This window comes from Rhinoderma darwinii, chromosome 4, assembly GCF_050947455.1.
Source record: "Rhinoderma darwinii isolate aRhiDar2 chromosome 4, aRhiDar2.hap1, whole genome shotgun sequence".
Classification (NCBI taxonomy): Eukaryota; Metazoa; Chordata; class Amphibia; order Anura; family Rhinodermatidae; genus Rhinoderma; species Rhinoderma darwinii.
Genome location: NC_134690.1, coordinates 189046435 through 189070406, shown reverse-complemented (window position 1 = coordinate 189070406; position 23972 = coordinate 189046435). Strand labels below are relative to the sequence as shown.

Below are 23972 nucleotides of genomic sequence, written 5' to 3'. Positions count from 1 at the left end.
CCCTACTATAAGACCTTCTCGGATATCTTACTGCCGTATTTTACATCTCTATGCAACTCCCTTTTGAAAGGAGACCACTTAACGAGACAAATGTTGGAAGCAAACATTACCATATTTCATAAGGAAGGAAAGGATCCAATGAAGTGCTGCAGCTATAGGCCACTTTTAATAGTGGTTGAACCAGCTTTAAATGAACCACTCTTTATAACCAATTTTAATTTTCCTATTAGGGCTCTCTATGCAAAGAGCCTCTAACAAAGAGCAACTTGATATGGTCGACCCGGTTTATCCAAATAGTGTATATTTGGTCATTTATTTTATATCTGTGGTCCATCATAAACTTTAGGTTTAGGATGAACTATTTTTAACTTTTTTAACATAGAAATGTTATTCTTGATAATAATATCAATAGGCACTTGAGTTGAGCTTTTTTTTTTTAATACAGCAGATACTTTAGAATCCAGCTTGCTGGAACATTGACAAATATCCATAGGAAGGATTATTTAAGCTAAGACCAACTCAATGTACACTTTATGAACAGTTAATTTTACCAATAGGATTATACTGAAATGAGAGCGTGTATTGCATTTGGCAAGAACTTCAAACACAGAAATTGTGTTGAGACTGCCAGACTGCTGTGTACTAAGTCTCTCATCTATATGCAGATTTAATTTTAAAGACATACAGTACTTGGATTTATGGCTAATTTTTCCATTTTCCATAGTTTACTTAGTATAAAACCAATGAGAAAAAAAAGGTATTTTTAATATCTCAGATTCAAAATGAAGGTTTTTTTGTACTAATTATTATATATAATAAAATGTTGGATTTACTAATTTAGTCTTAGGTAATTTAGTTGCAACTTACTAATGGCACCAATAATTTGTTGAGAATTTACAAGTTTTCTACTAGAAGATGATGTGGTTCATTATAAAAGGGATGGATAAAGATACCGTATTTTCAAGAATTAGCATCCAGAGTACTGTCAAATTGGGTAGCACCAAGAGTAAACATTCAAGTCAGCTTAAATAGAAATCATCTCTTATTTACACAGCATTATACATTTGTATTAATTTTATCAATGGAAAGAAAAAGCTCACTAACAAACATTTACAGTATTATAGTAATATCCATCAAATCTTGATTATGGGGTACTATAGAATACAAGAACTCTATCAAGTACATTAGGCCTCATTAAAATTTTTGGTATAAACTAAAATGTAAACTAAAGCCATGATCTGATTGGTCAGAAAGGTAAACTCAGAATTTTACAGGAACTATATTTCTTGATTTCAAGTTTTGTGATCAGCTGATCCCTGTCACAGGTAATATCACCAGGGGAAGTATAAATGTGAAAACTCGGCACTCAGGTTTGTGATGCAAAAACAATATAATTTTTATTATGCAATCCACTTATGAATGTTTTCGGCCACAATAGGGCTTCATCAGATAATTCTATACAAAACAGAAAAAAATGAAATTATAATATATAATATACAATCTATGTCACATTATGATAATCGTATATTATTATAAGTAACAGAGATCAACATTATTCAAAAAACAATGTAAATCTATGGCATAAGTAAAGTAAGGTATAAACATCACCATTTGTATATTAATCTTTATGTAACTGTTATACAACACATATAGTACCTTTGTAATATTGTCAATTGTGACGTACATGTCCACTATATCAAATATAATAGCTCAAAAGATATAAATGGTATAGTCAATTCTATGCAGTGTAGAAACAAACTAGTCTACATATTTCGGACTCCATTTTTAACACCTATATCAGAAAAGACCATCTGGGAGGGGGCCACAATTTCCGTTGTATAACCAGGGGAAGACTCCGAAGATGCAGTCGTAACAGTCATTCAAATGAATGGCTGACAGAGTGAAAGATGTTTTTTCTTAGTTCCTATAATGGGGGACTTCCTTCTGTGTTGTTTCATAGAGACACAACACCCTTAAGCACAGTTTTATATATATATATATATATATATATATATATATATATATATATATATATCGGTTAATTCATCTTATTTGTTATAAATGTCTTCTATTACCAATGCACCCATTTTGAATTCACAACTGCAATGTGTCTAGTTCCTGCATTTCAATACTGTGAGATAGTCATTGTAAGATTTTGTGAATGAGTACTTGCCTGAAGAGGGTTACAATAGATGTTGCAGAAAGCATGTCAAGGAGATCATCAATACATATCAACCAGATTCTATCTCTATTACCCTCCTATTACTTTATAAAGAAGAAAAATTGAAGCTTCAAAACCCTGAAAATTCATATTCCTTCATCCTATATGTCACAAGAATGTGTTAAGGCTATTAGTATCAAGATTAATTATATTATTAAAAGGCGATTTATGGGTCCCTGGTGCTTCATTTGGGATGTTTGCTTTATAAACTATAGATTTTTTTTTTAGGGTTGTGACTAGAAGACTCTAAACCCGAATTGATTGTAATATAACATGTATAGAAGCAATCTTTGCTGCTATAACCATGAAGACAACCATGTTAAATTGGCCTAGTGAGCAATAAATTCTAAATTTGTAAAGGTTATATTCATTTAGCAAAAGAGAAAAAGCAAGAAATAAATACAAATATAGAAATAACTTATTTTTTTTAATCTATGGTATGGATTTATATGGACTGGTATTTCACACATTTTACTCGCATATATATATATATATATATATATATATATATATATATATATATATATATATGAATAAAGATGAGATAATCTTTTTGAGTTTGTCATTTGATATGACTCATCATAACACCATGATGCCTCATCCATGGTTTTGCAAAGGAATGCAAGAGACATATTGCGTTATAACTCATGATGCACAAGAAGTAGTTACTAAACTCTGCTACATCTACAGGCATATGTATACATTTCAAAGGCACAGAAGGCAACATAAGTGCCCCTCTCACGGCTTGTGGCAACATGTGTGGGTAGCCGGTAGCTGGCGAGCTCCTGTAAATCACTTAGGGCCTGCCCACATCACCATCGGGTTCAGTTTGGGGTTTCCGTTCATCCATTCCATCAAAGGAACAGATGAACGGAAACTATGTATTCCGTTTGCATTCCCATTGATTTCAATGTAAATGCTTCCATTGCAGTTGGTTTCCGTTCTGTAAATGTTCCTTTTTTTTTCACAGAAACAATAGCGTAGATACAGCACATTTCGATAGACCTCTAATTTAGCAATAATACGCTAAAATGCTATATTCTGCAAGTTCTGCACACAAGTAAATTAATCTACGTAAATTACTACAATTACTTAATGATAGGTTCCAGGACCTATTCAGAGGGTGTATACTAAATCCAAGCTTATACAAACCTTCATACAGACTAGTTCATTTAGAATTTAAAAAAACAAGACTTAATTATACTTAATTCTGGAATATATTTTGGTATAAATATATATATATTTATATTAAATATTGTCCAGAAACATTTACTTGTATAAAATGTTATTTAAACAAAAATAAGAGATGAAATATTAATTTCCTATGATTTTCTGTTTCCATTTAATTAATTTTTAATGTAGTAAGGCTTTCATTCAGTATGTCTGCTATAATTCAGTTACATCATTAAGGAGTAAATTACCAATTTCTTAAAGTTAAATGTACTGTAAAAGTGACATTTATTCTATTAGTTCACACACATTAAAAGAGTAAGGAAGACGTATAACACTTAAGATGTTTTCAGAAAATGTTACTATAGATGAGATGTCTAAGAAGATAGTTGTGCGCCCGGAGATACGAATAATTAGCAAAGTGTGAGAAACAGCTTTTGGTATTATTCTTTATGTTTAAAGAAAATAATTTAGAGTGAAATTTGTGATATCGTCCTTCAGTTTCAAAGATATATATGTAAGGAAATCTTGGGAAAACAATAACAATAATAATAATGATGCTTCAAATACTATGTTATAATAACACATGTTGACCTCTTTAGACTCCTATTGTATGACTTCAAAAAAATAGGTAAAGGAATGGATTCTAAATTGCAATGTTCAGCAATAATAAGATACAGAGTTGAGGAACAAGGGCAGAAGGTCAAAGAACAGTAGAACACAATACATGGCCAAATATGTCATATTTAGTGTGAATGTGAGCTGGTCATAATAAGCTCACATTGACCCAGGCAGTGGCCTCTTAGTCGAGGTATGTCATGTTGTATAGTGTTCTTACAATAAATGTTCTGGTACATGTGAAATTGTATTATCTTTTTTCTCCATATACCATGTTACTTAAAGGGGTTTACTAAGACTCTAATGACTCTCCAAAATTCCCATAGCTCTACTGTTATTTTCAAATGAAAATGAGAATTTGGACAAGAAAAGGAAACCTATCATTCAGGGCTAGACTGTCAAATGTGTATAGACTGTTTGTTTAAAAAAAAAAAAAAAAAAAGTTTGTTCTAGGGGAGAATAGCTCTATAATAGGGGATCCAGTGGAGAATTACACCATTTTTATGTTGTTGAATTCTATATAAAGTTAACAGAAAAAAAACTCTTTGCCTCCATATGAAATCAGAGGCATGTGGAGGTACATTATAACCCCATAGATTTCTATGGCCCCAAATACTTTTGTCTCAATACTACTCTTGATTGTACAGAGCCGTAATAAAGATGCACGTATGAGCCCTTGGTGGAAGAAAAAATAAACAGTGATACAATGATAAATATGACTCGGGTTATGAGCATTCATTTTTCAAACAAGTTTGAGCAATTTAAGTTATGAAGTTATCTATAGATTGGCACATGTATATTTCTATATTCTATATTTATTTGTTGTAATACAACAGAAATGCAATCAAAGCGTGAAGTTTAACATGCAAAGATTCATACCAGCCTCAAAAACACAGTATTAATAATGGCAAAATCTATTCTCGGACATAGTGAAAAAAGTTTATTATTAATTTTTTTTTATTGTTCTAGCTCTGAAATCACTTTCAAATAAGGTTTCCCTTAAAGGAACACTATGATCCACTATTGATATACCTACTAATGCAGGACTGTCGAGAGATTTAAAGAACACCAAAGAGAGAATCTCTGTGTCATGCACCATCCCCTTCAGGCCCTGCACTAGACATAACACAGTATATTAGTTCTTTATTATAGGGGTTTTCCCATTAGAGACATTTATGACATATCCACAGGATATGTCATAAATGTCAGATAGATGCGGGTCCTACCTCTGGGACCCGCACCTATCTCTAGAACGGGGCCCGCTAAACCCAGTTCTACCGCTCTGTGTTGTGGTTGAAGAGTGTGATTCCCGACCATGAATTACGGAAAAGAATCAATGGCAGGTACAGAAGCAGCTTAGCATGCGAGCTATGCTGTTTCCATAACTACCATTCAGTTCTATGGGACCTACGGAAACAGCGTAGCTCAGCGAGCTACACTGTCTTCATAATTCATGATCAGGAATCATACTCTTCAGCCACAACACAGAGAAGTAGAACAGGGTTTAGGGGGCACGCTTCTAGGGATAGGTGCGGGTCCCATAGGCGCACCTATCTGATATTTATGACATATGTCATAAATGTATCCGATGGGAAAACCCTTTGAGGGTTAGTTTAAAGCACACCGACAGTAAAACCTAAAAATTTCTTCTTTCTTCAAGTGATATTCATAGTGTCTGAGAGGGTCAAGACATTTTTACGCAGTAGAAACATTACTTTTAGTCAGTAGAATAAATTTAGTGGTGACTTTTTACCCCTGTGTCTCAGACAGGCAAATGGACATCTTCATTCCATCAACATAAGGACCTTGCAGAAGACCAAATCTCCTATTTCTTGATCCCTGTGAGTATGACTGTTTATATTTGTTAAATATTTTGTTACCAGAATGTAAACACGTAAGGTTCTCTTTGAAATTGCATTTGATGTATACAGTTGAGGTGTAAATGGGGAGACGTAATAGAAATGTAAGAGCAATCATAGTAAATAAGTACACAACCCCATTCTAGCTTCTTGTGAAAGGCGCAAACGAGCATCTCGTTGATCGGCGCTTGTTTACGCGGCTCGCGTCTGGCCGTGTAAAAGGACCCTAAGTATAAAAAATGGACATGATAATGCCAAACCAATGACTCAATATTTACATAAGGTTTGCACTGTCCTACCTTATTTTCTAGACTTTACTTTTTAACCTATTTATTTAATCCAGCATTGGCTATTCCTTACACTTCAAGCTCAGGTCATGTTCAGGGTTGGTGAAAGAAAAAGAGAAAGAAAACCTTTCAGATTGTAAAGAAATAAACATCCTTTCTCACTAAAAGCTTTCTAAGTACTTCTTGTGTGCTTGCTTGGAACACTGAAAGAGAGACTTGTTTGAGCTCTTGTAAGTGTTTCTGTAGCCTAGAATATTAATTGTACCACCATACAAATGACATAATCTATGGCAACCAAAACTATTTAGAGTTACTGTAGTAGTCAGTAAATTTGCTATGACACAAACTGTTACATATAATAAAAAAGCCAAATTTACAAAATGTTGCCCAAGCTATACAATCACATTTATTCACTAGTGTTAACATTTAGTACCTTCAGTTAAGAGCTTGTAAGAAGCTGATTCTTTTAAATGCTTTATAAGTACTTTTTAAATCAACACAATTAATAGTTTATGAAAATCAGATTATATTCCATATGGATTAAAAAAATTAAAAAACATCATAAAAATAATCACAAAATCACAAAGTAGGAATAGAAGCAAAAAAAGAAAAAAAAAAAAAAACTATTGTGGTGGGGGCTATGAAGTTTTCCCTTTTTAGAATATTCCAGACAATTGAAACATATTTGAGACAATGTCACATTTGATTTCATAGAGGTACATTCTAATACTGATTATATTCTGAATGGCTTCAAAATTTTCAAGGTCCCAATCCCCACCAACTACAGACTTGGGCTTCTCGCAATATATACTTCCATAAAATTATAATTCAGAAAACCCTTAATTCTTAATAGAACTTACGGATGACGCTCCAGATTAGATTGCACATCACGCGATGTCCACCCTCCCTGCTGTTCTACCAACTTCATACTGCTATTGTTTTGCTATTTCATGTTTCATAGAATATACAGGGCTGTACTTCTGTTAATCCCACAGTTATAGGGTTCCCTCATGGTGAATCATACCATTACAACATTTGCTTTCAAGCTTTTGGGGAAACCCCCGTCACCTCCATCAAGGATCCACCATTCCTAAGTATACAGACCTTTCTTCATGTGAGAAAAATTGCCATGTATGACAACGGTACTTTGGGATGAACTACATGACTTCTACAGTACTTAACATATCTCTAATGCATAGGCCTAAAACTCATATTGACATTTTGTGTGCTTATGTACATCGTTCAGCCATAACATTACAACCACTGACAGGTGACGTGAATAACATTGATTATCATATTACAATCATACATGTCAGATATATTAGGCAGCAAGAGAACAGTCAGTTATTGAATTTGATGTATTGGTAGCAAGAAACAAGGGCAAGTGTACGGATCTGAGCAACTTTGACAAGGGCCAAATACTGATCAGAGCATTTCCCCATAAATTAGTCCAAGGAAGGACAACTGTTAAACCATCAAAAGGGTCATGGACACCCAAGGCTCCGTGATGTGTGTGGGTTGCGAAAACGAATCCATCTGGTCTAATCCGACAGAATAATTACTGTAGAACAATTTGCTGAAAAAGTTACTGCTAGCTATGTTAGAAAGGTGTCAGATCACACGGTGCATCAGTTTGCTGTGTTTAGGGCTGCATAGTGGAGGGTGGTCACAGTGCCTACGTGCCTACGTGGATGCCTGGTCCTCTGCCAAAAGCGTCTACAATGGGCACGTGAGCATCCAAACTGGACCATAGTACAATAGAAAAAGATGGCCTGGTCTGAAGTGTGTGCATTGTTTACCTGGGAAAGAGATGATACCAGCCTGGTGGGGGGCTTCGCAATATTAGGAAGGTGGTTTCAAGGTTATTGCTGATCGGTGTATTTCCCATTATATACATAAAGTTGTTCGCATATAATCTAATTTCACTTAACTAAAGATACACTTGCTTCCTAAGAAGGAAAAATTGTTGGTCAGACGTTATATAAGAAACTATGAAGTCATTGGTTTTCGCACATTGAAAATTCATGAAATTTGAACTAATGCCACATTCAATTAAAACTGAATTAAAGGGTTTTCTTTATTTAATAGTTCATCCAAACTACTAGCTAAAGATTTTATAAAGTCATTTGGAAATGCTTACTTTTTATTTATTCTCCTTTCAGACATCTTTTCAATGTACTTTGCCACTGGCAATGAAAGCAAATCAACATGAAACGATGGCCAGTAGGCATTCTAAAAAGGTAGCTGAAAGCTCTGTGGTGATTAATTATTGAACGTCCGTCTTTCTATTTTTAACATACTAAACAATATTTATTTTTCACTTTCCAAACTCATTCATTTACCACACTCACACTGAAAAATACCTGCTTGACAGATTTAATATAAAACTTCTCTCATAACTGACCAGAACGTACACATAGTATAGATGATGTATTGGTTTATACGCTTATACCATGAACTCTTATTCATAGTCTAAAACTAAACCGATAAGGTCTTGTATCTAGTGTACTGTGAATATGACATCTTATATGACTAAAATTGGCACTTTATTACTTACAATGTATATGAACAAAGCGGTTGTTTGGTTTGCCTGTCTTTCTTAAAAAATACAATATTATAAGCTATCTGTACTAGATGACCCATGCTGGATACCAGATCCGGCGACAACTTCTGAAGTCAGAAAGGAATGTTTCTCCTCTTACATTTTGGTATACTCAGGTGAGGTTGTTTCGCCTATTTTTGGTACAACACAGTATGATAGAAGGAACTACAGATGTAGCAATCCTTATCTGGACTCTGATAACTTGCTGCAGCGTGATAACTTATCGCTTAAACTATTGAAAACCATTGAAAAAGTCAATTTAAAGTTTTTTGCCACTGTGTATTTAACATGTTAAAAGTCAAGTTAAAGATAGCTACATCTGTATATAGTATTTTTCCTCTCTTTTTTTTCTACCTCACTTCAGTATGCATCCTCAGGTTTGACTCCTCACTGTCAATGATTCTGCATAAACTTTTGTCAGACACAAAATACCGTTTTTCAAATAAAAGTCTTAAGGCTCTGTTTAGATTATAGCAATTGACCCATTAAAGCTGAATTGGAGAAGAGGTGTAACTTAAAACTCCTGGATCTCAGTATAAATCTGGAGCAGGGCCCTGCAAATATCACATGATATTTATGGGATATTGATGCTGTCTACCTATGTATCAGGGCATCCTCATCATCCACTATACTTATACCTTTTAGATCAATGGTATTAACTAAACGGGGCAACCTATTAGCACATTAAAGGGGCATTTCGATAATTTTACCCATAATCCACAAAGTTTTGATTTATGCTCCAGAAATAATCCCATGTAAACAAGAAAGAAATGTGACATGATAAGTAATTTCACAGGCCTGATCTACCACAACCCTAATTTAACAGTTTAATCTAAAATATCTATGTGCTTCATAACCTTTAATGATTAGTTCTGTACATTATTCCCCATCCCCCACCCACTCATCATTAAATGGAGCACAGTGCCCAGGTGAATTTTATAGACTTAAAAAGTTGATGGCCTTCCAATTGAAGGTAAACTGACATTTATATAGAGTAAATATAAGAACATCTGTGAATAGCAATGATGTTTTTGTAACTCGTAACAACTTATCTAAACTTGTTTTTTTACCATTTAATACGGCACAGTGCTAAAGTATATCAATTTTATACAAATTTCTGCATTCATCTTAAGTTAAGAAACATTTAACATTTTTTGATCGCTATTCTGCAAAGTCTTGATCGAAATAAAAGATGGCCGCAGATAATATTTACATCTTGCGTTCTGTTTTTCAGAAGCATCCATATACCCCCAGCTATCATAGCATGCCAACTCCTTCTTTCAACATAAACAAATCTTTTTACATGAAGAGTTAAGCATAGCAAACACACTTCAGATAATCCTATCCTTTATAATATTTAGCTCACATGCAGGAGATTGGTTATTGGTTTTATGGTTAAATGTCATGTAAAGGGAATGGCACACGCTATGAATTTAAATGGGTAGATATATGCGGAAGCTTGTTTCTGATGAGAGCGCACATGTTGGACTATGGGAGCATTTCTCAACCTAATATCTACCAGTAATGTGATTTCTGGCATATGCCTTTTTCTGGATCAGCAACTGTGTATTGTGCAGCCTCTATTACACTCTCTAATGTAGTTTCCATGAATCAATTGCAAAGTTGCTCTTCCAAAGCCATTAGAAATATCAATGTTAATGTATTCATTATAGATATTTGGAAATGCCTTTTGAGATGTACTTTCAAATAAACATGTCTCCGTGGAATATCCTGGTGATAGTGAAAAAGAGCTGTCTTAACATCTTAGACTCTTCTTGTAATTAGACTCATAATCAAGACTTTAGATTGCCCTCAGAGGTTGCAAGAAGCGTCATATGTTCTTGTTAACCATGTTTAAGTCTGACAGATTTGTAGGACAAACATTTCCCTTAGCAACACCATCTATTGTTTTTCACATTTTCATCTACATTCTTATAGCTTGTGTCAGATATCCCAGCAAACACAGGATTTCAACATTTTGCATAAGGTCTTTTGAATGATTATAACAATTGCGGGACATATTCTACACGTCAATTGTGTATTGCTATTGTCTGCATCAAGCTGTACACTGTATCACCAATTCTGCGCAAATTAACCCCAATTTTTCTGATTTAGTATTGGCAAGAAGCCATCAATGAGCCAGCCAATACACCTAGAGTTATTCCTCTAATTCATATTTGCATTATGCTACTATTATTTTGCAAAGAGCTCTTGATATTACGTAATATTTTCAAATATCATCAAAAATGTACATCTTCTTAGGACTGTCAGCACTATGTAAAGTTCTATAAAATGTCAGATGGCTTTCAAACCTTTGGGAAAAATAAACTGTGCCTTTGCGTGAAGTGATGCATTCAGACTGATATGAGTTGCTGCAGCCCCGTGGAATGATCAGTCATGTAAAGAAGAGGCAAAGCGGTGTCTAAGCCTCCCAACGGGGAGGTTAAAGAACCAATTATTTATAATGAAACAGCTCACAAATAACTGCAGCAATTAATGCAGAAAGCTGCCACAATCCCAAAGAGAACTTTAGCCACCGTGCAGGGGGTGAATGATCTAGAACCACGGCTACTACATTGCTAATCATCATTAGGTATATTGACAACAAAATGTTTTCTGCCTTACTTGAACCCCAAGAGATGCACCAAACTATTGGCAGGTCTATAGATGGCCTTTTCCCAACAGAATTCAATTTGTTCACCTATATTGTTAAGACAGCTAGTGGTCTATAACACAACAATGAAAGCCACCAGTGATATCTACAACCATATTGGTTAGCAGCAGAATGTGGTATTCTGACTTTCATGTATTTGAGACACTTTTATACCTTTAGTTGTCAGGTATTATGACTTAGCTGTATACGTCAAACTATGTCAGGTAGCTTCATCTTAATTCTAAATATATTCAACTTCCACGGTCGCCATTGTTATTCCCATTTATATGTAGGATGTCAAAAAAGCATGTATTACTACAGGATTGGATACTATCTATCACTTTTTAGAACGGGGAGTAAGGATGAACATTCATTTCTAATAGTTGGTCTATGCCATCATTTCTTATACATGAATACATTGAAGGCAGCAGAAAATAATGTATAACATGAAATTGAAGCAATTCTTGTATTTCTAGACCAGCAGAACTATTTCTATTTAGATTTTCTCTATATACCTAAAGATCGATCCTTATCTTTTTTTCTTGCTTACACCCAGTAAATGGCTATAATACATTCTGTCTTTTCTCCGTAATGAAAAGCATTCAATATGTTCCTTTGAAGGTGCAGTTGATTAGTCTCATAGGGTCAGATAGCTGCAGGTGATTATGTCTCATCCTGTAGCTTTAAGGTTTTCATTATCTTACATAGCAGTATGGAAAATTCCACTTGTATACAACTGTAGATAACTTATTGAAGAGTGCGAATCTAAGGATATGACAAATTATGTATACAAGCAAAGGTATCTACTCCTAAAACTTGCTATATATTTATGTAAGGGTTTCCATTCTAATTAACAATGGAATTCTAGATGTCATTTACAAATTCACGTTGTATATCGCTTATATCCAATGAATATTGAATCACTTTTTCATCACATATTATATATTTTGATACAACATTCACATAGTTATAGGCCTTGTCTGAGGCCTTAATCTCTGCTAATATCATTATCATTTAGAACCAAACTTCTGCCATTTTTGAAAGCTTGATCCTGTGATATTTTGCTGCGTTTTGTTCTTGTGTGATGGCATCTTTGTATATCTATAAATGTATTAGTCGGCTATTGTTTTTGTTTGCGGGGGGGGGGGGGTGGTGGACAAATTCTATAATAACGTATAGAAAGCTAAAAGTGTACACTTTTAATGTAAAGATAGGGAAAGAGAATCAACTATTGATGGTTGGAATAATAGAGTCAGTTTAGAGCATTTAAGGTTTAACTTTGTGCTCCTTCTACCAACTGACTGGAAGGCCTTCAACTGTGACTTGCTATGTAAGAATACTGTAGCTGAAATCAAAGTATTTACACCCTTCCCTGTCAAAGATGTGTATCCCGGAGTAGTATGTTTCATGGTATGTATTTCAAATGGTCTACAACAAACAGGTTAGATAAAACAACGGGGCAAACACAGTAAATGGAGAATACCCAAGATACTGCTTCAATGGCATTGGCAGCTTGCTGCCACTGGTTTCTTTTCAGCACAAGATTTTGTTGCTAGAAGCTGTGAGATAATTGCATTGTAGCACTAATCTATGATAATGAATATATGAACACACATATATATATATATATATATATATATATATATATATGTGTGTATATTCAATCGATTAATTTATTCACATATCTACAGCATGGAATCTCGAATTAAGCTCCACATTTAACTCAATAAAGTAGCAGGTAACATAAATAACTGTAAAGAGATATGTCACAGATCAGTTTGGCAGTCAGGATGTTAAAGGTAGTAATATCAAGCAATCATTTCAGATGGACTGAAGAGATGTGAGGGCTTGCATTGTGAAATCGCTGTACCTGGAACTCATTAATTACCTTCTCTCTCTATGGACGGGAGCCATACTATTTTGGATTGCTTTGCTTTCCATGCAGACATTAGTATAAGAGCCATGCATGATTTTAGTACAGCACAAATCTCTGTAATAGGGAACTCAATTTAAATGCCTACATCTATTACAAATGATAAGATTTAAACTGCCATACTTGGCTTTATATAGTAACCACTTTCTGTGTAAAGGACTAGTGCTCTAAAGTCAATACGCTTATTTTCTGTATATGGTTAATAAGGGGGTAAAAAGTTTACCCAACACTTGTATTTCATTACTTGCTCTGTAGACCCTTAGTTTTGGAATGAATTATTATCACTGTTTATGGAAAAATAGAAAAAAAATAAAACATGAAGACCATTCTGTTTCTTGTGCCATTGTTAAATAATCAATGTATTTGACTGTGTATGGGATTTCAAAGAACAAAATAAAATTCAACACCTACCTTCTTTGGGTGGGCGTTTTGCTTCCTTTGACAGGTTGCAGACCTGTGTGGTTTGAAGTTCCTGTGTCAGGCAGCCCTCAGTCTGCTCATTCAGGGGCAATATAACATTGTTTAGAGACACCAAAGACTGATCATCTATCCCCCATTCTCCCAGATGCTGGGGACAGGTGCATTTTGTATACATAATTCCACAAAGCTCTGTTCTGCCATTTTCCAATTTTAAGCAGTTCTCCAACCAAGTGCACAAGACATGGCACCCAAACTGACTGGGGCTCACCTTATTCAATACCAGAAACTCCAAAAAGGATTTTTGGTCTTCATCATCCCTTTTGTGTAATCCATTGTAATCAAGTGGGTATATCCGACGTAGCTGAATAAAATTTTTATCATAGTGCAGAAAAACAAAGGCATTCTTTGTATCGCACAACTGCATTATAGAATTGTTGGTTCTCAAAAGATCCTGTATTTTCTCATAAGAGAAGTGATCAAACTGGTAAGCCAAAAGAGAAAAGTTAGAGCAGCTGAAGTCCTTTTTGGAAAATTTCAGGTAGATGCTATATTTGGTCGGATCTGGGTTTTCCAACGTCCAGGTGCAGTTGGTAAAGTTTTTGGGAAACATCTCGCTTATTGAATACGATCCATAAATGACTCCTTTTACTAATGTTGAACACCAGAAGTCTTGGGCAGAATTAAATCCAAACATAACCAGTAGATAGGTGGAAAATATATAAATCAACAAATTACGAACAGCCTTCATCCTATGTCATTTGGCCTGTAGAAAACAAAATAAAATCAAATTGCAAGAAGAATTCTGCAAGCATTTGAAAATAGGGCTCCTGACAATATTCTAGACAGCTGTTTTCAAGACTCAAGCTAGCTTAAAAATAAACCTTTTCAAAAAGAAGGGCGAGTATATATATATATTTTTTATTTTTCAAGCATGGGATTGATTTAATCGTGTGCAAACAGTGCCACCATGTGGATATTCATTCTCTGCTTCCTTTAAAAATCTAAAATAATATTTCATAAAACATTACTTTGTTAACAATAAGGTTACATTTATGTGAATTATGAATAAACAAGGGTCATGACAGTGCCATCATTTAATGAATATCGCCATGCCCGATGACACTGTATACAAGATAAATTTATCACCATAAATGGATTTTACGCCTATTCTTCCTGAAATTATTGTCATGGATATATTTCATAAGACAGCAAGTGATCTTGTTACGCTATATATACAAGTGTGTGTACTACAGTCAAAATGTACATAGGGATTAAGAGCAAGAATCACATAAAGGTTAGCATTTTATTTATTGTGTCCAGTGCTGGTTTTTAGCTATAGTACTATATGCTATATAAAGAATAGGTGCCCTGATAGCTTGGTGTTAGTAAAGCACATAGTGGCAAATTTACCCTGATGGCTATCTGCATATAAGCCCACTCAAGATCTATCTCTACAAATGAAGCCAAGAAATGCAATGCAAAATGACATAGGCTCTTGGGAAAAAGAGTTGTTGTGTGAATTAATTGCTCTGCATGGAGCAAATGCTAATGAGAGTACTGTTTAACACCCAAAAGTAGTGCACTTAGGTAGAAATCAAGCAGTTAATTACTCCTCAACATATTGTCTACCATAGCTTTATGTGATTTTGCAGATGTGCACTGCCATAGCCAAAGCCATGTTGCATTCATTTCCTCCATCAAAACTGCATACAAATGACTCACATTGCATTTTAGTCTCTTAACATATATACGCTACACATTGATCGTCATAATGTTAACCCTCAAATTAACAATAAATCATGCACATTCAAACAGAGACAAGTTTATTTCAGAAAGCAACCCCCAAGCTTTACACTTCAGGTGTGAACCTACAGAATGACTGCAAAGTTGAATGTTAGTGTGGCAGTTATCTCCAGTATCACACATGAAAGAGACATCTATGTGTTGAGTTTGATCCTGTCTCTGTCCATGTCACAAAATGTATAGTCTTCATCTTCTATTCATGGTGTATGTAGCAAGAAAAAGGTTTTACAATGATTGTTTGAGCCACTAGCGAGCCAAGTACTAATTTGATTTCACCCACAAAGGAAGAAGAAAAATATCCTTACATTAATGTCCAGGACTTCCAAATGCTAGAACAGCTGCCTACCAGCCATACAAAGAGCAGCACATTTCCATAGGAACAGAGAGCGTGTCTTTGCCACCAGGACCATACATTTAATCTGTATTTCACATTAGTTGTGATGGCATCATTAAACTAAGGATCTTGGGAAACATGTATGCAATGGCAGAAGACAACAGATCCCTTGTATTTTCCCTCTTGCAGGCAATGCAGTTCTGCGCAGTGTCATTCAGGATAGTGTAGGCGTTGAGCGCCAACGTGACAATATCAACATGGTGTAATCAGTCACCAAATCTCTGAAATGTTCCATAACTGCAGAATAGTAAGGATCAGGCACACGCAATTGTCAATTTTGCTTTATATATTGATTTGCTTATATTATGCATGCTAAAGGGGGTTTTACTTATAGACATGGCAATCATGAAAGGTTGCCTTATAGAACCATTCCCTTGGGTTTTATACTATCTAAAGATATTTAATTATCCTCAAAGGATCGGAAGAGCCAACTTGAGCTGATGTAGCCACCCGCCTCTTTTCTTTAAACATTCCCTGGAACACAGAGCATCACCCATTTTGTCCCTACTAGTTTATCTAGAGAAAACAAACAGGGATTTTAGTTTGGATATCCCCAAACAGATTTTTTTTCCAAGTGTCACTTTGTTACTGAAACATAGACGGCGCCATGCCTCTCCAGCCACATTGGTAAGATTAGGACTAGTGTAGATTCCCCTTAACTTCCTATTGACCTCATCATTCTAGATGGGTTTGCTTGTGTTGTACTTTAGTTGATATAAGGGGTTAAAATGATGGACTGATGATGGTGGAATCAATTTTTTTAGGTTTTGATTTGTAGTGAGTTGGACTGATTTGCTTCTTGGTAATTCGATGAAGAATAGAATTTTTAAAGAGTCCCCCATCCCTAGTTATGATATGTACACTATACTCTCACAACTGGCAACCCATATGATAGAATTGTTCCAGCATCTATACAACCCACTACCTACAGTTGGGGCTTATGTGCGGACTCGACCAACTTTTAAACTGTAGATGGTAAAACGAGGCATATACAATGTTTGGAGGTTTATGCATGTCTAATATCTTTTTATAGCATCTGCAATTCCTATCCAAAATTCTAAGTCATCAGACTCAATCCTTGTAAGACATGACTAGAAAAAAAAAACCACACAAGGAACCTTACCTTCCAATCCAAATCTGTGGCTATCTATGCAGGACACTATCACAGTCACACGTTCCAAAAGCTTTGAAGGAAATCCTTCGTTTTGTTGGAATCCCTGACTCCCATCTTGGTCACGTTTAAATCAGAATATGAACATCACCATAGAAATATCTTAAAATCCCTGTGGTGTATTATAGCAATGCCATACAATAAGCCCTTTTTCCAAATCTTGAAGAATTAAAGGAAGTAAAGCAAAGACAGAGCTTTGATGGAAGGATGAGTGAAAAGAAAGTCCAACATGACAATCCAGCGATCAGGCGGGTAGAGGAATACTGAAGCTATCGGATGGTAATGATCAGTAGAGAGAGGAGGCTGCTGCTGCTGCTGATTTGGTTATTCTTTCGCCTTCTCCCTCCCACTGAGGTAGAAAAAATCCTTAGCTGATGCTGAAGAAATCTGTTTAAATGTTGAGATTACGGAGGACAAGAGGGAGAGGAATGAGAGGCACAGGAGCTGGAAGCCTGTATATGTGTATACGTGAGAGTGGGTGCATGTGTGTCTCACGCTCATTTAATGGTCTGATGTTGGCGGCTGGAGTAAGGGGCTTGTTTTAATCATTTGTCTTCTTTCTTCTATTCCTTTCAAAGTATTGATGATGGGCTAGCTAGCTACTACAATAATCCTTGTGTGATGAGGGAGGGAGCTGCTTGAATGCTGTGAGAAGAAGCAATGCAGGGGGGAGAGAGAGAGAGAGAGGGAGACAGACACTGGAGCAGTGTGAGTGTGTCAGGTTCAGTATGGGACTGCAAATACATGTCACGGAGCTGCTCAAACCAAGCACGTCCCAAAAACGTTATTCTCTCAGTCTGGGAGTTTTTTTCACCTTCATTTCCCTCCACTGCGCCGACTGTTAAGAGCAGCTTGGGGAAAAAGGGACATGGAGAGCACACAGATTGACATCATAGCTCTTAACCATTTAATTCCCAAGAGCGGAAGAGTGCAGCACAAAGTGGATGTAAAGGAGGATGCAATTCATTGAAATTCTTTGGTGGAATGATTTATTGAAGACTGATACTTTGAATCATTACAGACAGCCAAAATGTGTAGAAGTATCAGTGACCAATATGATGGAGGATTGGAGCAGGAAGGAGCTGAAAGGTTCTGAAAATAGTTAGTCAAATATATGAATGTCATACATAGAGATGAGCAAATCTTGAAAAACTCTACTCTCCATTGTTTCTCCAAAATGCAAATCAGCCTAACAATTCTCTAAATATGCATAAAAACAGATCGGAGTCAAAAACAAGCATCTTAGGGTATGTTCACACGCAGTAGCAAAATACGTCTGAAATGACAGAGCTGTTTTCGCCTGAAAACAGTTCCTGATTTTCAGACTTTTTTTTAACAACACGCGTTTTTCGCAGCGTTTTTTTATGGCCGTTATTGCAGCTGTTTTTCAATGGAGTCAATCAAAATCGCCTCCAAAAACATCCCAAGAAGTGTCCTGCACTTCTTTTGACGAGCTGTCATTTTACCCGCCGTATTTTGACAGCGACGCCTAAAATAAAGGCTCGTGGGAACAGAACATCGTAAATCCCATTGCAAGCAATGGGCAGATGTTTGTAGGTATAATGGAGCCGTTTTTTTTCAGGCGTAATTCGAGGCGTAAAACGCCCGAATTACGTCTGAAAACACTGCGTGTGAACATACCCTTATTCTCTCCCAGATCTCTTAGGATAAATATTAATACTGCAATAGGAACTACACCAGCCCCAAGAGTTGTCTTTGTGCTCCCTGCAGCAGATTCATTGATATAGGACTATGATGTAAACACTTATCAGCCTTCACACCACTGTCTGCATGGAAAACAATAGCAATTTTCTCAGTAGGGCTACAATTATCATCTTGTTTGTTCTTGCTTTGTTTAGGTTGAGAGCACGGCTCGGAGATTGTACTATGAAATGATGCACCGTGCAGAAAAGCTGGCTGGAATAACAGCCTTAACCCCCTGTGTGCTGGGAACCTTTTAGTTTCTTAAGAACGTATGGCATCCTCCGTGTAGTCATGCATTTGATTTGATTGTTTTCCGTTACCCTGCTTGGTACTCTCTATGGATATTTAAATGGCTGGCTACCCTTTAAACTGTGAGTTAAAGCATGCCTCATAGGAAGAGATGGAATCCCATTTGTAAACATTCTTCTTCTTTATTTGTATATTGCAATTGGCTCAATGCATTTAATGGAAAGAGTTGCACCCAAGTGCTGTCCTGTGCATTCATTTAATAGATACAGCAGAATAAAGTGTTTGAGTGCTCTGCTTTTGCCTCTTCTTATTCTGTGCTCTGTAGTGACCTGGGCACCTCCCTGGACGATATTGCCTGGCTGGAGGGTAATGGATGGATTCGATCAAATCCAGGGTCACAACCTGGTTAATAATAAAAATAATTCCTTTCATAGCATACTGAGTATTCATTCTACAGGCTGCCTCTTGATGCAGAGGGAAAAGGGTCATGTTCAAGTTTGCTTCAAACTGGTTGAGACTTAGACCATTGCAAGTGTGACATTATTTATGTCCTCCAAACTCTAAATCTTTATCACCAATTGGAAAGCAGTAGCAATATATAATTACTGTGACCGTAATTACCTGGGGCCTTCACCTCTGCAGGACATTGGTCCCATAGGATATAGTGAATTCAACAACTATGCATTCTTTACTTTGAAACAAATATTACACTGTTTGAATACAAATATAAAATGTTAAATGACAGATAAGCCAGAGCGATACAAATAATCCTGAAGCTTTGCTTCATAGTTATTGTTATGGCCCATAAATGTCTCTGTCAAGTATGAATTTCTGTCATACATGAGATTTTTACATCACTTAAGGAAATGTATAGAGGACATGTATTTACAGTGTCTTTTTTATAGGATTCAAGAGATTAGAAAGTACCCACATGATATAAGGATTTCATTTCCTACTGCTGCTAGCAGAAGGAAACAATTTATTCACTATTGCAGAAGTTCAAGCCTTTGGTGCTATATCTACTTGAAAGGCTATAGGCCTGAATGATTATATACAGAAGGGCAATGCCAACCTTTTAAAATAAGTCAACGTACTACAAATATGGGACCATACTAAACTTACACAAGACAAAGTATAGTTTACAGCAACCAATGCTACAGTACACACATTACATTTCTATTATATTCATTTTAGTATATCCCAATATTGCATACTTTATATACTGTATTTAAACACATACACATATATATATATATATATATATATATATATATACATACATACACACATACATATACATACATACATATACAGACATACATACATACATACATACATACATACATACGCTATTCAGCCATAATATTAAAACCACTGTCAGGTAAAGGGAATAGCATTGATTATATCATTACAATGGCACCTGTCAAGGAGTGGGATATATTAAACAGCAAGTGAGCAGTCAGTTCTTGACGTTCATGGAAGCAGGAAAAAATGGGCAAGCAAAAGGATCTGAGCAACCAAGAGGCAAATTTTGATGGCTAGATGACTGGGTCAGAGCGTCTTCAAAATGACAGGTCTTGTGGGGTGTTCCCAGTATGCAGTGGTTAGCTCCAACCAAAAGTGGTCCAAAGACGGATAACCATTGAACCGGCAACAGGGTCATGGGCACCCAAGACTCATTGATGCACATGAGGAATAAAGGCTGGAGAAGTAAAGCCCATCTGCTCCAATCCCACAGAAGAGTTAGGCTGGGTTCACACGACCTATTTTCAGACGTAAACGAGGCGTTTTAAGCCTCGATTTATGTCTGAAAATACAGCTCCAATACGTCGGCAAACATCTGCCCATTCATTTGAATGGGTTTGCCGACGTATTGTGCCAACGACCTGTCATTTACGCGTCGCTGTCAAACGACGAAGCATAAAAAAGACGGCTCGTCAAAAGAAGTGCTGGACACTTCTTGAGACGTAATTTGAGCCGTTTTTCATTGATTCCAATGAAGAACAGCTCCAAATTACGGCCGTAATTTACACCACGCAAAACGCGAGTACATGCAATTACGTCTGAAATTACGGAGCTGTTTTCTCCTGAAAACAGCTCCGTAATTTCAGACGTAATGGTCGTTATCGTGTGCACATACCCTTACTGTAGAGCAAATTGCTTAAAAAGGTAGTGCTGGCTATAATAGAAAGGTATCAAAACACACAGTGCATCACAGCTTGCTACGTTTGGGACTGTGTGGCCACAGACCAGTCAAATTGCCTATACTGACCCCTGTCCACCGCCGAGAGCACCTACAATGGGCACATGCGCATCAGAACAGGACCATAGAGCAATGAAGAATGTTTGCTTGGTCTGATAAATCTTCTACATCATGTGAATAGCCGGATGAGAGTGCATCGCTTACCTGGGGAAGGGGCAATGGGTAATGTTCTGCACATACCACCTACCTAAACATGGTTACCAAACAAGTAAATCCCTTCGTTGAAAGGGACTACCCAAATGGTAGTGGCCTCTTTCAGCAGGATAAAGCACCCTGCCAAACTACAAAAATTGTTCAGGAATGGTTTAAGGGACATGAGAAAGAGTTCAAGGTTTTAATGTAGCATCCAAATTCCCAAGATCTAAATTTGATCAAGAATCTGTGGGATGTGCTGGAAAATTGGGGCTCCCCCTCTATGACATCCATATGCTTTAATAGGATGACACATTTAATATCAAAATGTTTTTTATTTCACAAATTATCCAGAATGGTTGTCTAAACTATTATATAAAGGCGTTAAATATAATATAAAATCATTGTGTGATACGGAGAATGTATGATATGACACATATCGTTCCAGAATACTGTGAATCTACAACCAGTTTATATGGAAAAGAAAGCATCTGAACCTTTACATTTTGGTGTGCAGCCATTTAGAGGTCTACTCTTTTAAGGCCCTCTTCACATCACATTTTTGTCTTCCATCAAAATTTTACGTCTGGACGACTCCAAGGTATCCCTCCAGTGGAAGACTTCAACGTATCTCATAGGCATACAGTGGAATACGTCACCCGAATCCCCAGGGCAGAGCGCTACCAGAAGGGCTGTGCCTGGGAAAGCCTTTGACGTCACTGTCCATATAGGAACAGTAATGTCCAAACCTTAAAAATGCTGCAGTCTCCAGCAAAAATGTCGGTACACTCTGGCACTGGAGAAGCCCCTGACGTCACTGTCCATATAAAAACATGATGTGACAGAGGTTTTCCTTTTTTATAAAGAGACGGCATATCGCTAGGATATGGTAATTATGTGCTTCTGCGCCATCATAGATTTTTCCATGTTTAGCAACATTCCCGGACATCTGTTGTGCAGGGAACTACGGTACAATCCTATTAACTTGGAAGGAGCAACCAACAAGAAATGCCAAAGGGACCTCAGTCCTTTGATTTTGGAACTGTGTGGGTACCAGGGGTCTGACCCTGGAATATTCTAGTGATAGGCCATAACATTTTAGATGAGAATATCACTTAATTGGATTAAGTTTGACCTAAACACTTTGATCCAAGGTCAAGATAGACAGACCATTTACCACACAAGCATATATCTCAAGCTTTTAGTATCACATTTCACAATTGGTTATGGAATCAAAACCGATTAGGACAGATATACTAATACTGTCTAAGTTTTAGACAATTCAAAGTTTGACAAGAAAGTTAGGAGATGCACCAGATTTATCAAAGTGGTGCATGCCATATGATAAATTTAGCACATGTGGCTAGACATGCTGGACACTCTTCTGTTCCTTAGTTAAGTTAGTTTATGCCAGTGTTTTGTGCCAAAATCTTGATGCAATTTTGGTTGCATTTTAAACCATGCCCCTTTCTGATAGACCATACCACCTTGACAAACACGGCACAACAATCAAAACAGTTATTAAATGTGGCATATGGCATGTACGCCAGAACTCTGGAGCATTTTGAATAGTAAATTTGCCCTATTGTCATTAAATAACTTTTCGTGAGTGAGATAGTTGCAAGAGCAAACATGGAGCTGGCAGAAGTAATCTGGTGGTTCCTGAATAATGGTTATTGGAATATTCCCCTAGCACTCATTTGGCCTAGGAGTGGTCTACACAAGCCTTATATCCTAAACCTTTAAAGTATATTTTATGTGGAATTCCCAGTACTGAACTACCACTAGTTAATTTGCAGGAGCCCTATAAGGCTTTCATACCAACTTGGTGCAGATTCCCTGATATTCATTTTAGAAAGCCTGTAAAATCCTTACCATCATTTAACACTGTGCCATGGTAGACTTACTCACTGAGTCAATTGCTTAAGATGCTCATACACTTAAAGGGAATCTGTCAGCAGTTTTGAGACCTCAAAACTGCAGATAGAGTGATAAAGGGGAGGGGAAGGGCATTGTAAACAAAACATTTGTCTTGGTCATACAGGTTCCCCTGGGGCCACATTCGCAAGTGCCATTAAGGTGGGCACTTGATGTGCAATTTCTCTCAGCCCCGTCCCTCTGCTCTGATTGACGGCTCTAACGGTCTCCTGATTGGCTGCTAGAGCCGTCACTTAGAGCAGAGAGTGGCACTTCGACCACCGCGCCAGGGGAATCAAACGTTAGTTTCTTGCAACTTGCATGATCCAGAAAAAAGGTATGTTTACAATGCCCTCCCGTATATCGCTCTGTCATCAGTTTTGAGTCATCAAAGCTCCTGACATTCCCTTTAAGACAGCTGTCGGTGGAATGCTCGTCCGGCACACAACTATTCCTTCCAACTCCCGCATACACATGCAGGCTCTGTTTAAGTGTGTATTCAATGGAGAGAGGAGAAAAAGGCCACTGCCAGACCCCGTCTGCTGATGGGGAAAGTCGGGACACCCCCATACACAT

At 36.7% G+C, this 23972-nt stretch overlaps 1 protein-coding gene across 7 annotated transcripts in view; it reads right to left on the bottom strand.

Moving 5' to 3' along the window:
- The window catches only part of ADGRB3 (adhesion G protein-coupled receptor B3), an 806266-nt gene extending 788390 nt beyond the window's left edge, over positions 1–17876 (bottom strand). For 5 of the 7 annotated variants that reach the window (XM_075861993.1, XM_075861997.1, XM_075861996.1 and 2 more), the window contains exons 1-2: positions 17084–17876; positions 13755–14526 (exon numbers count right to left, since the gene is read on the bottom strand). In XM_075861993.1, coding sequence (XP_075718108.1) covers positions 13755–14511 — 757 coding nt within the window. In that variant the 5' untranslated portion in view covers positions 14512–14526; positions 17084–17876. Of the gene's footprint in view, positions 1–13754; positions 14527–15871; positions 16066–17083 lie in introns of those variants that run through there. The other 2 variants (XM_075862001.1, XM_075861995.1) reach the window with 2 other exon arrangements.
- Positions 17877–23972: the final 6096 nt, after the last annotated feature.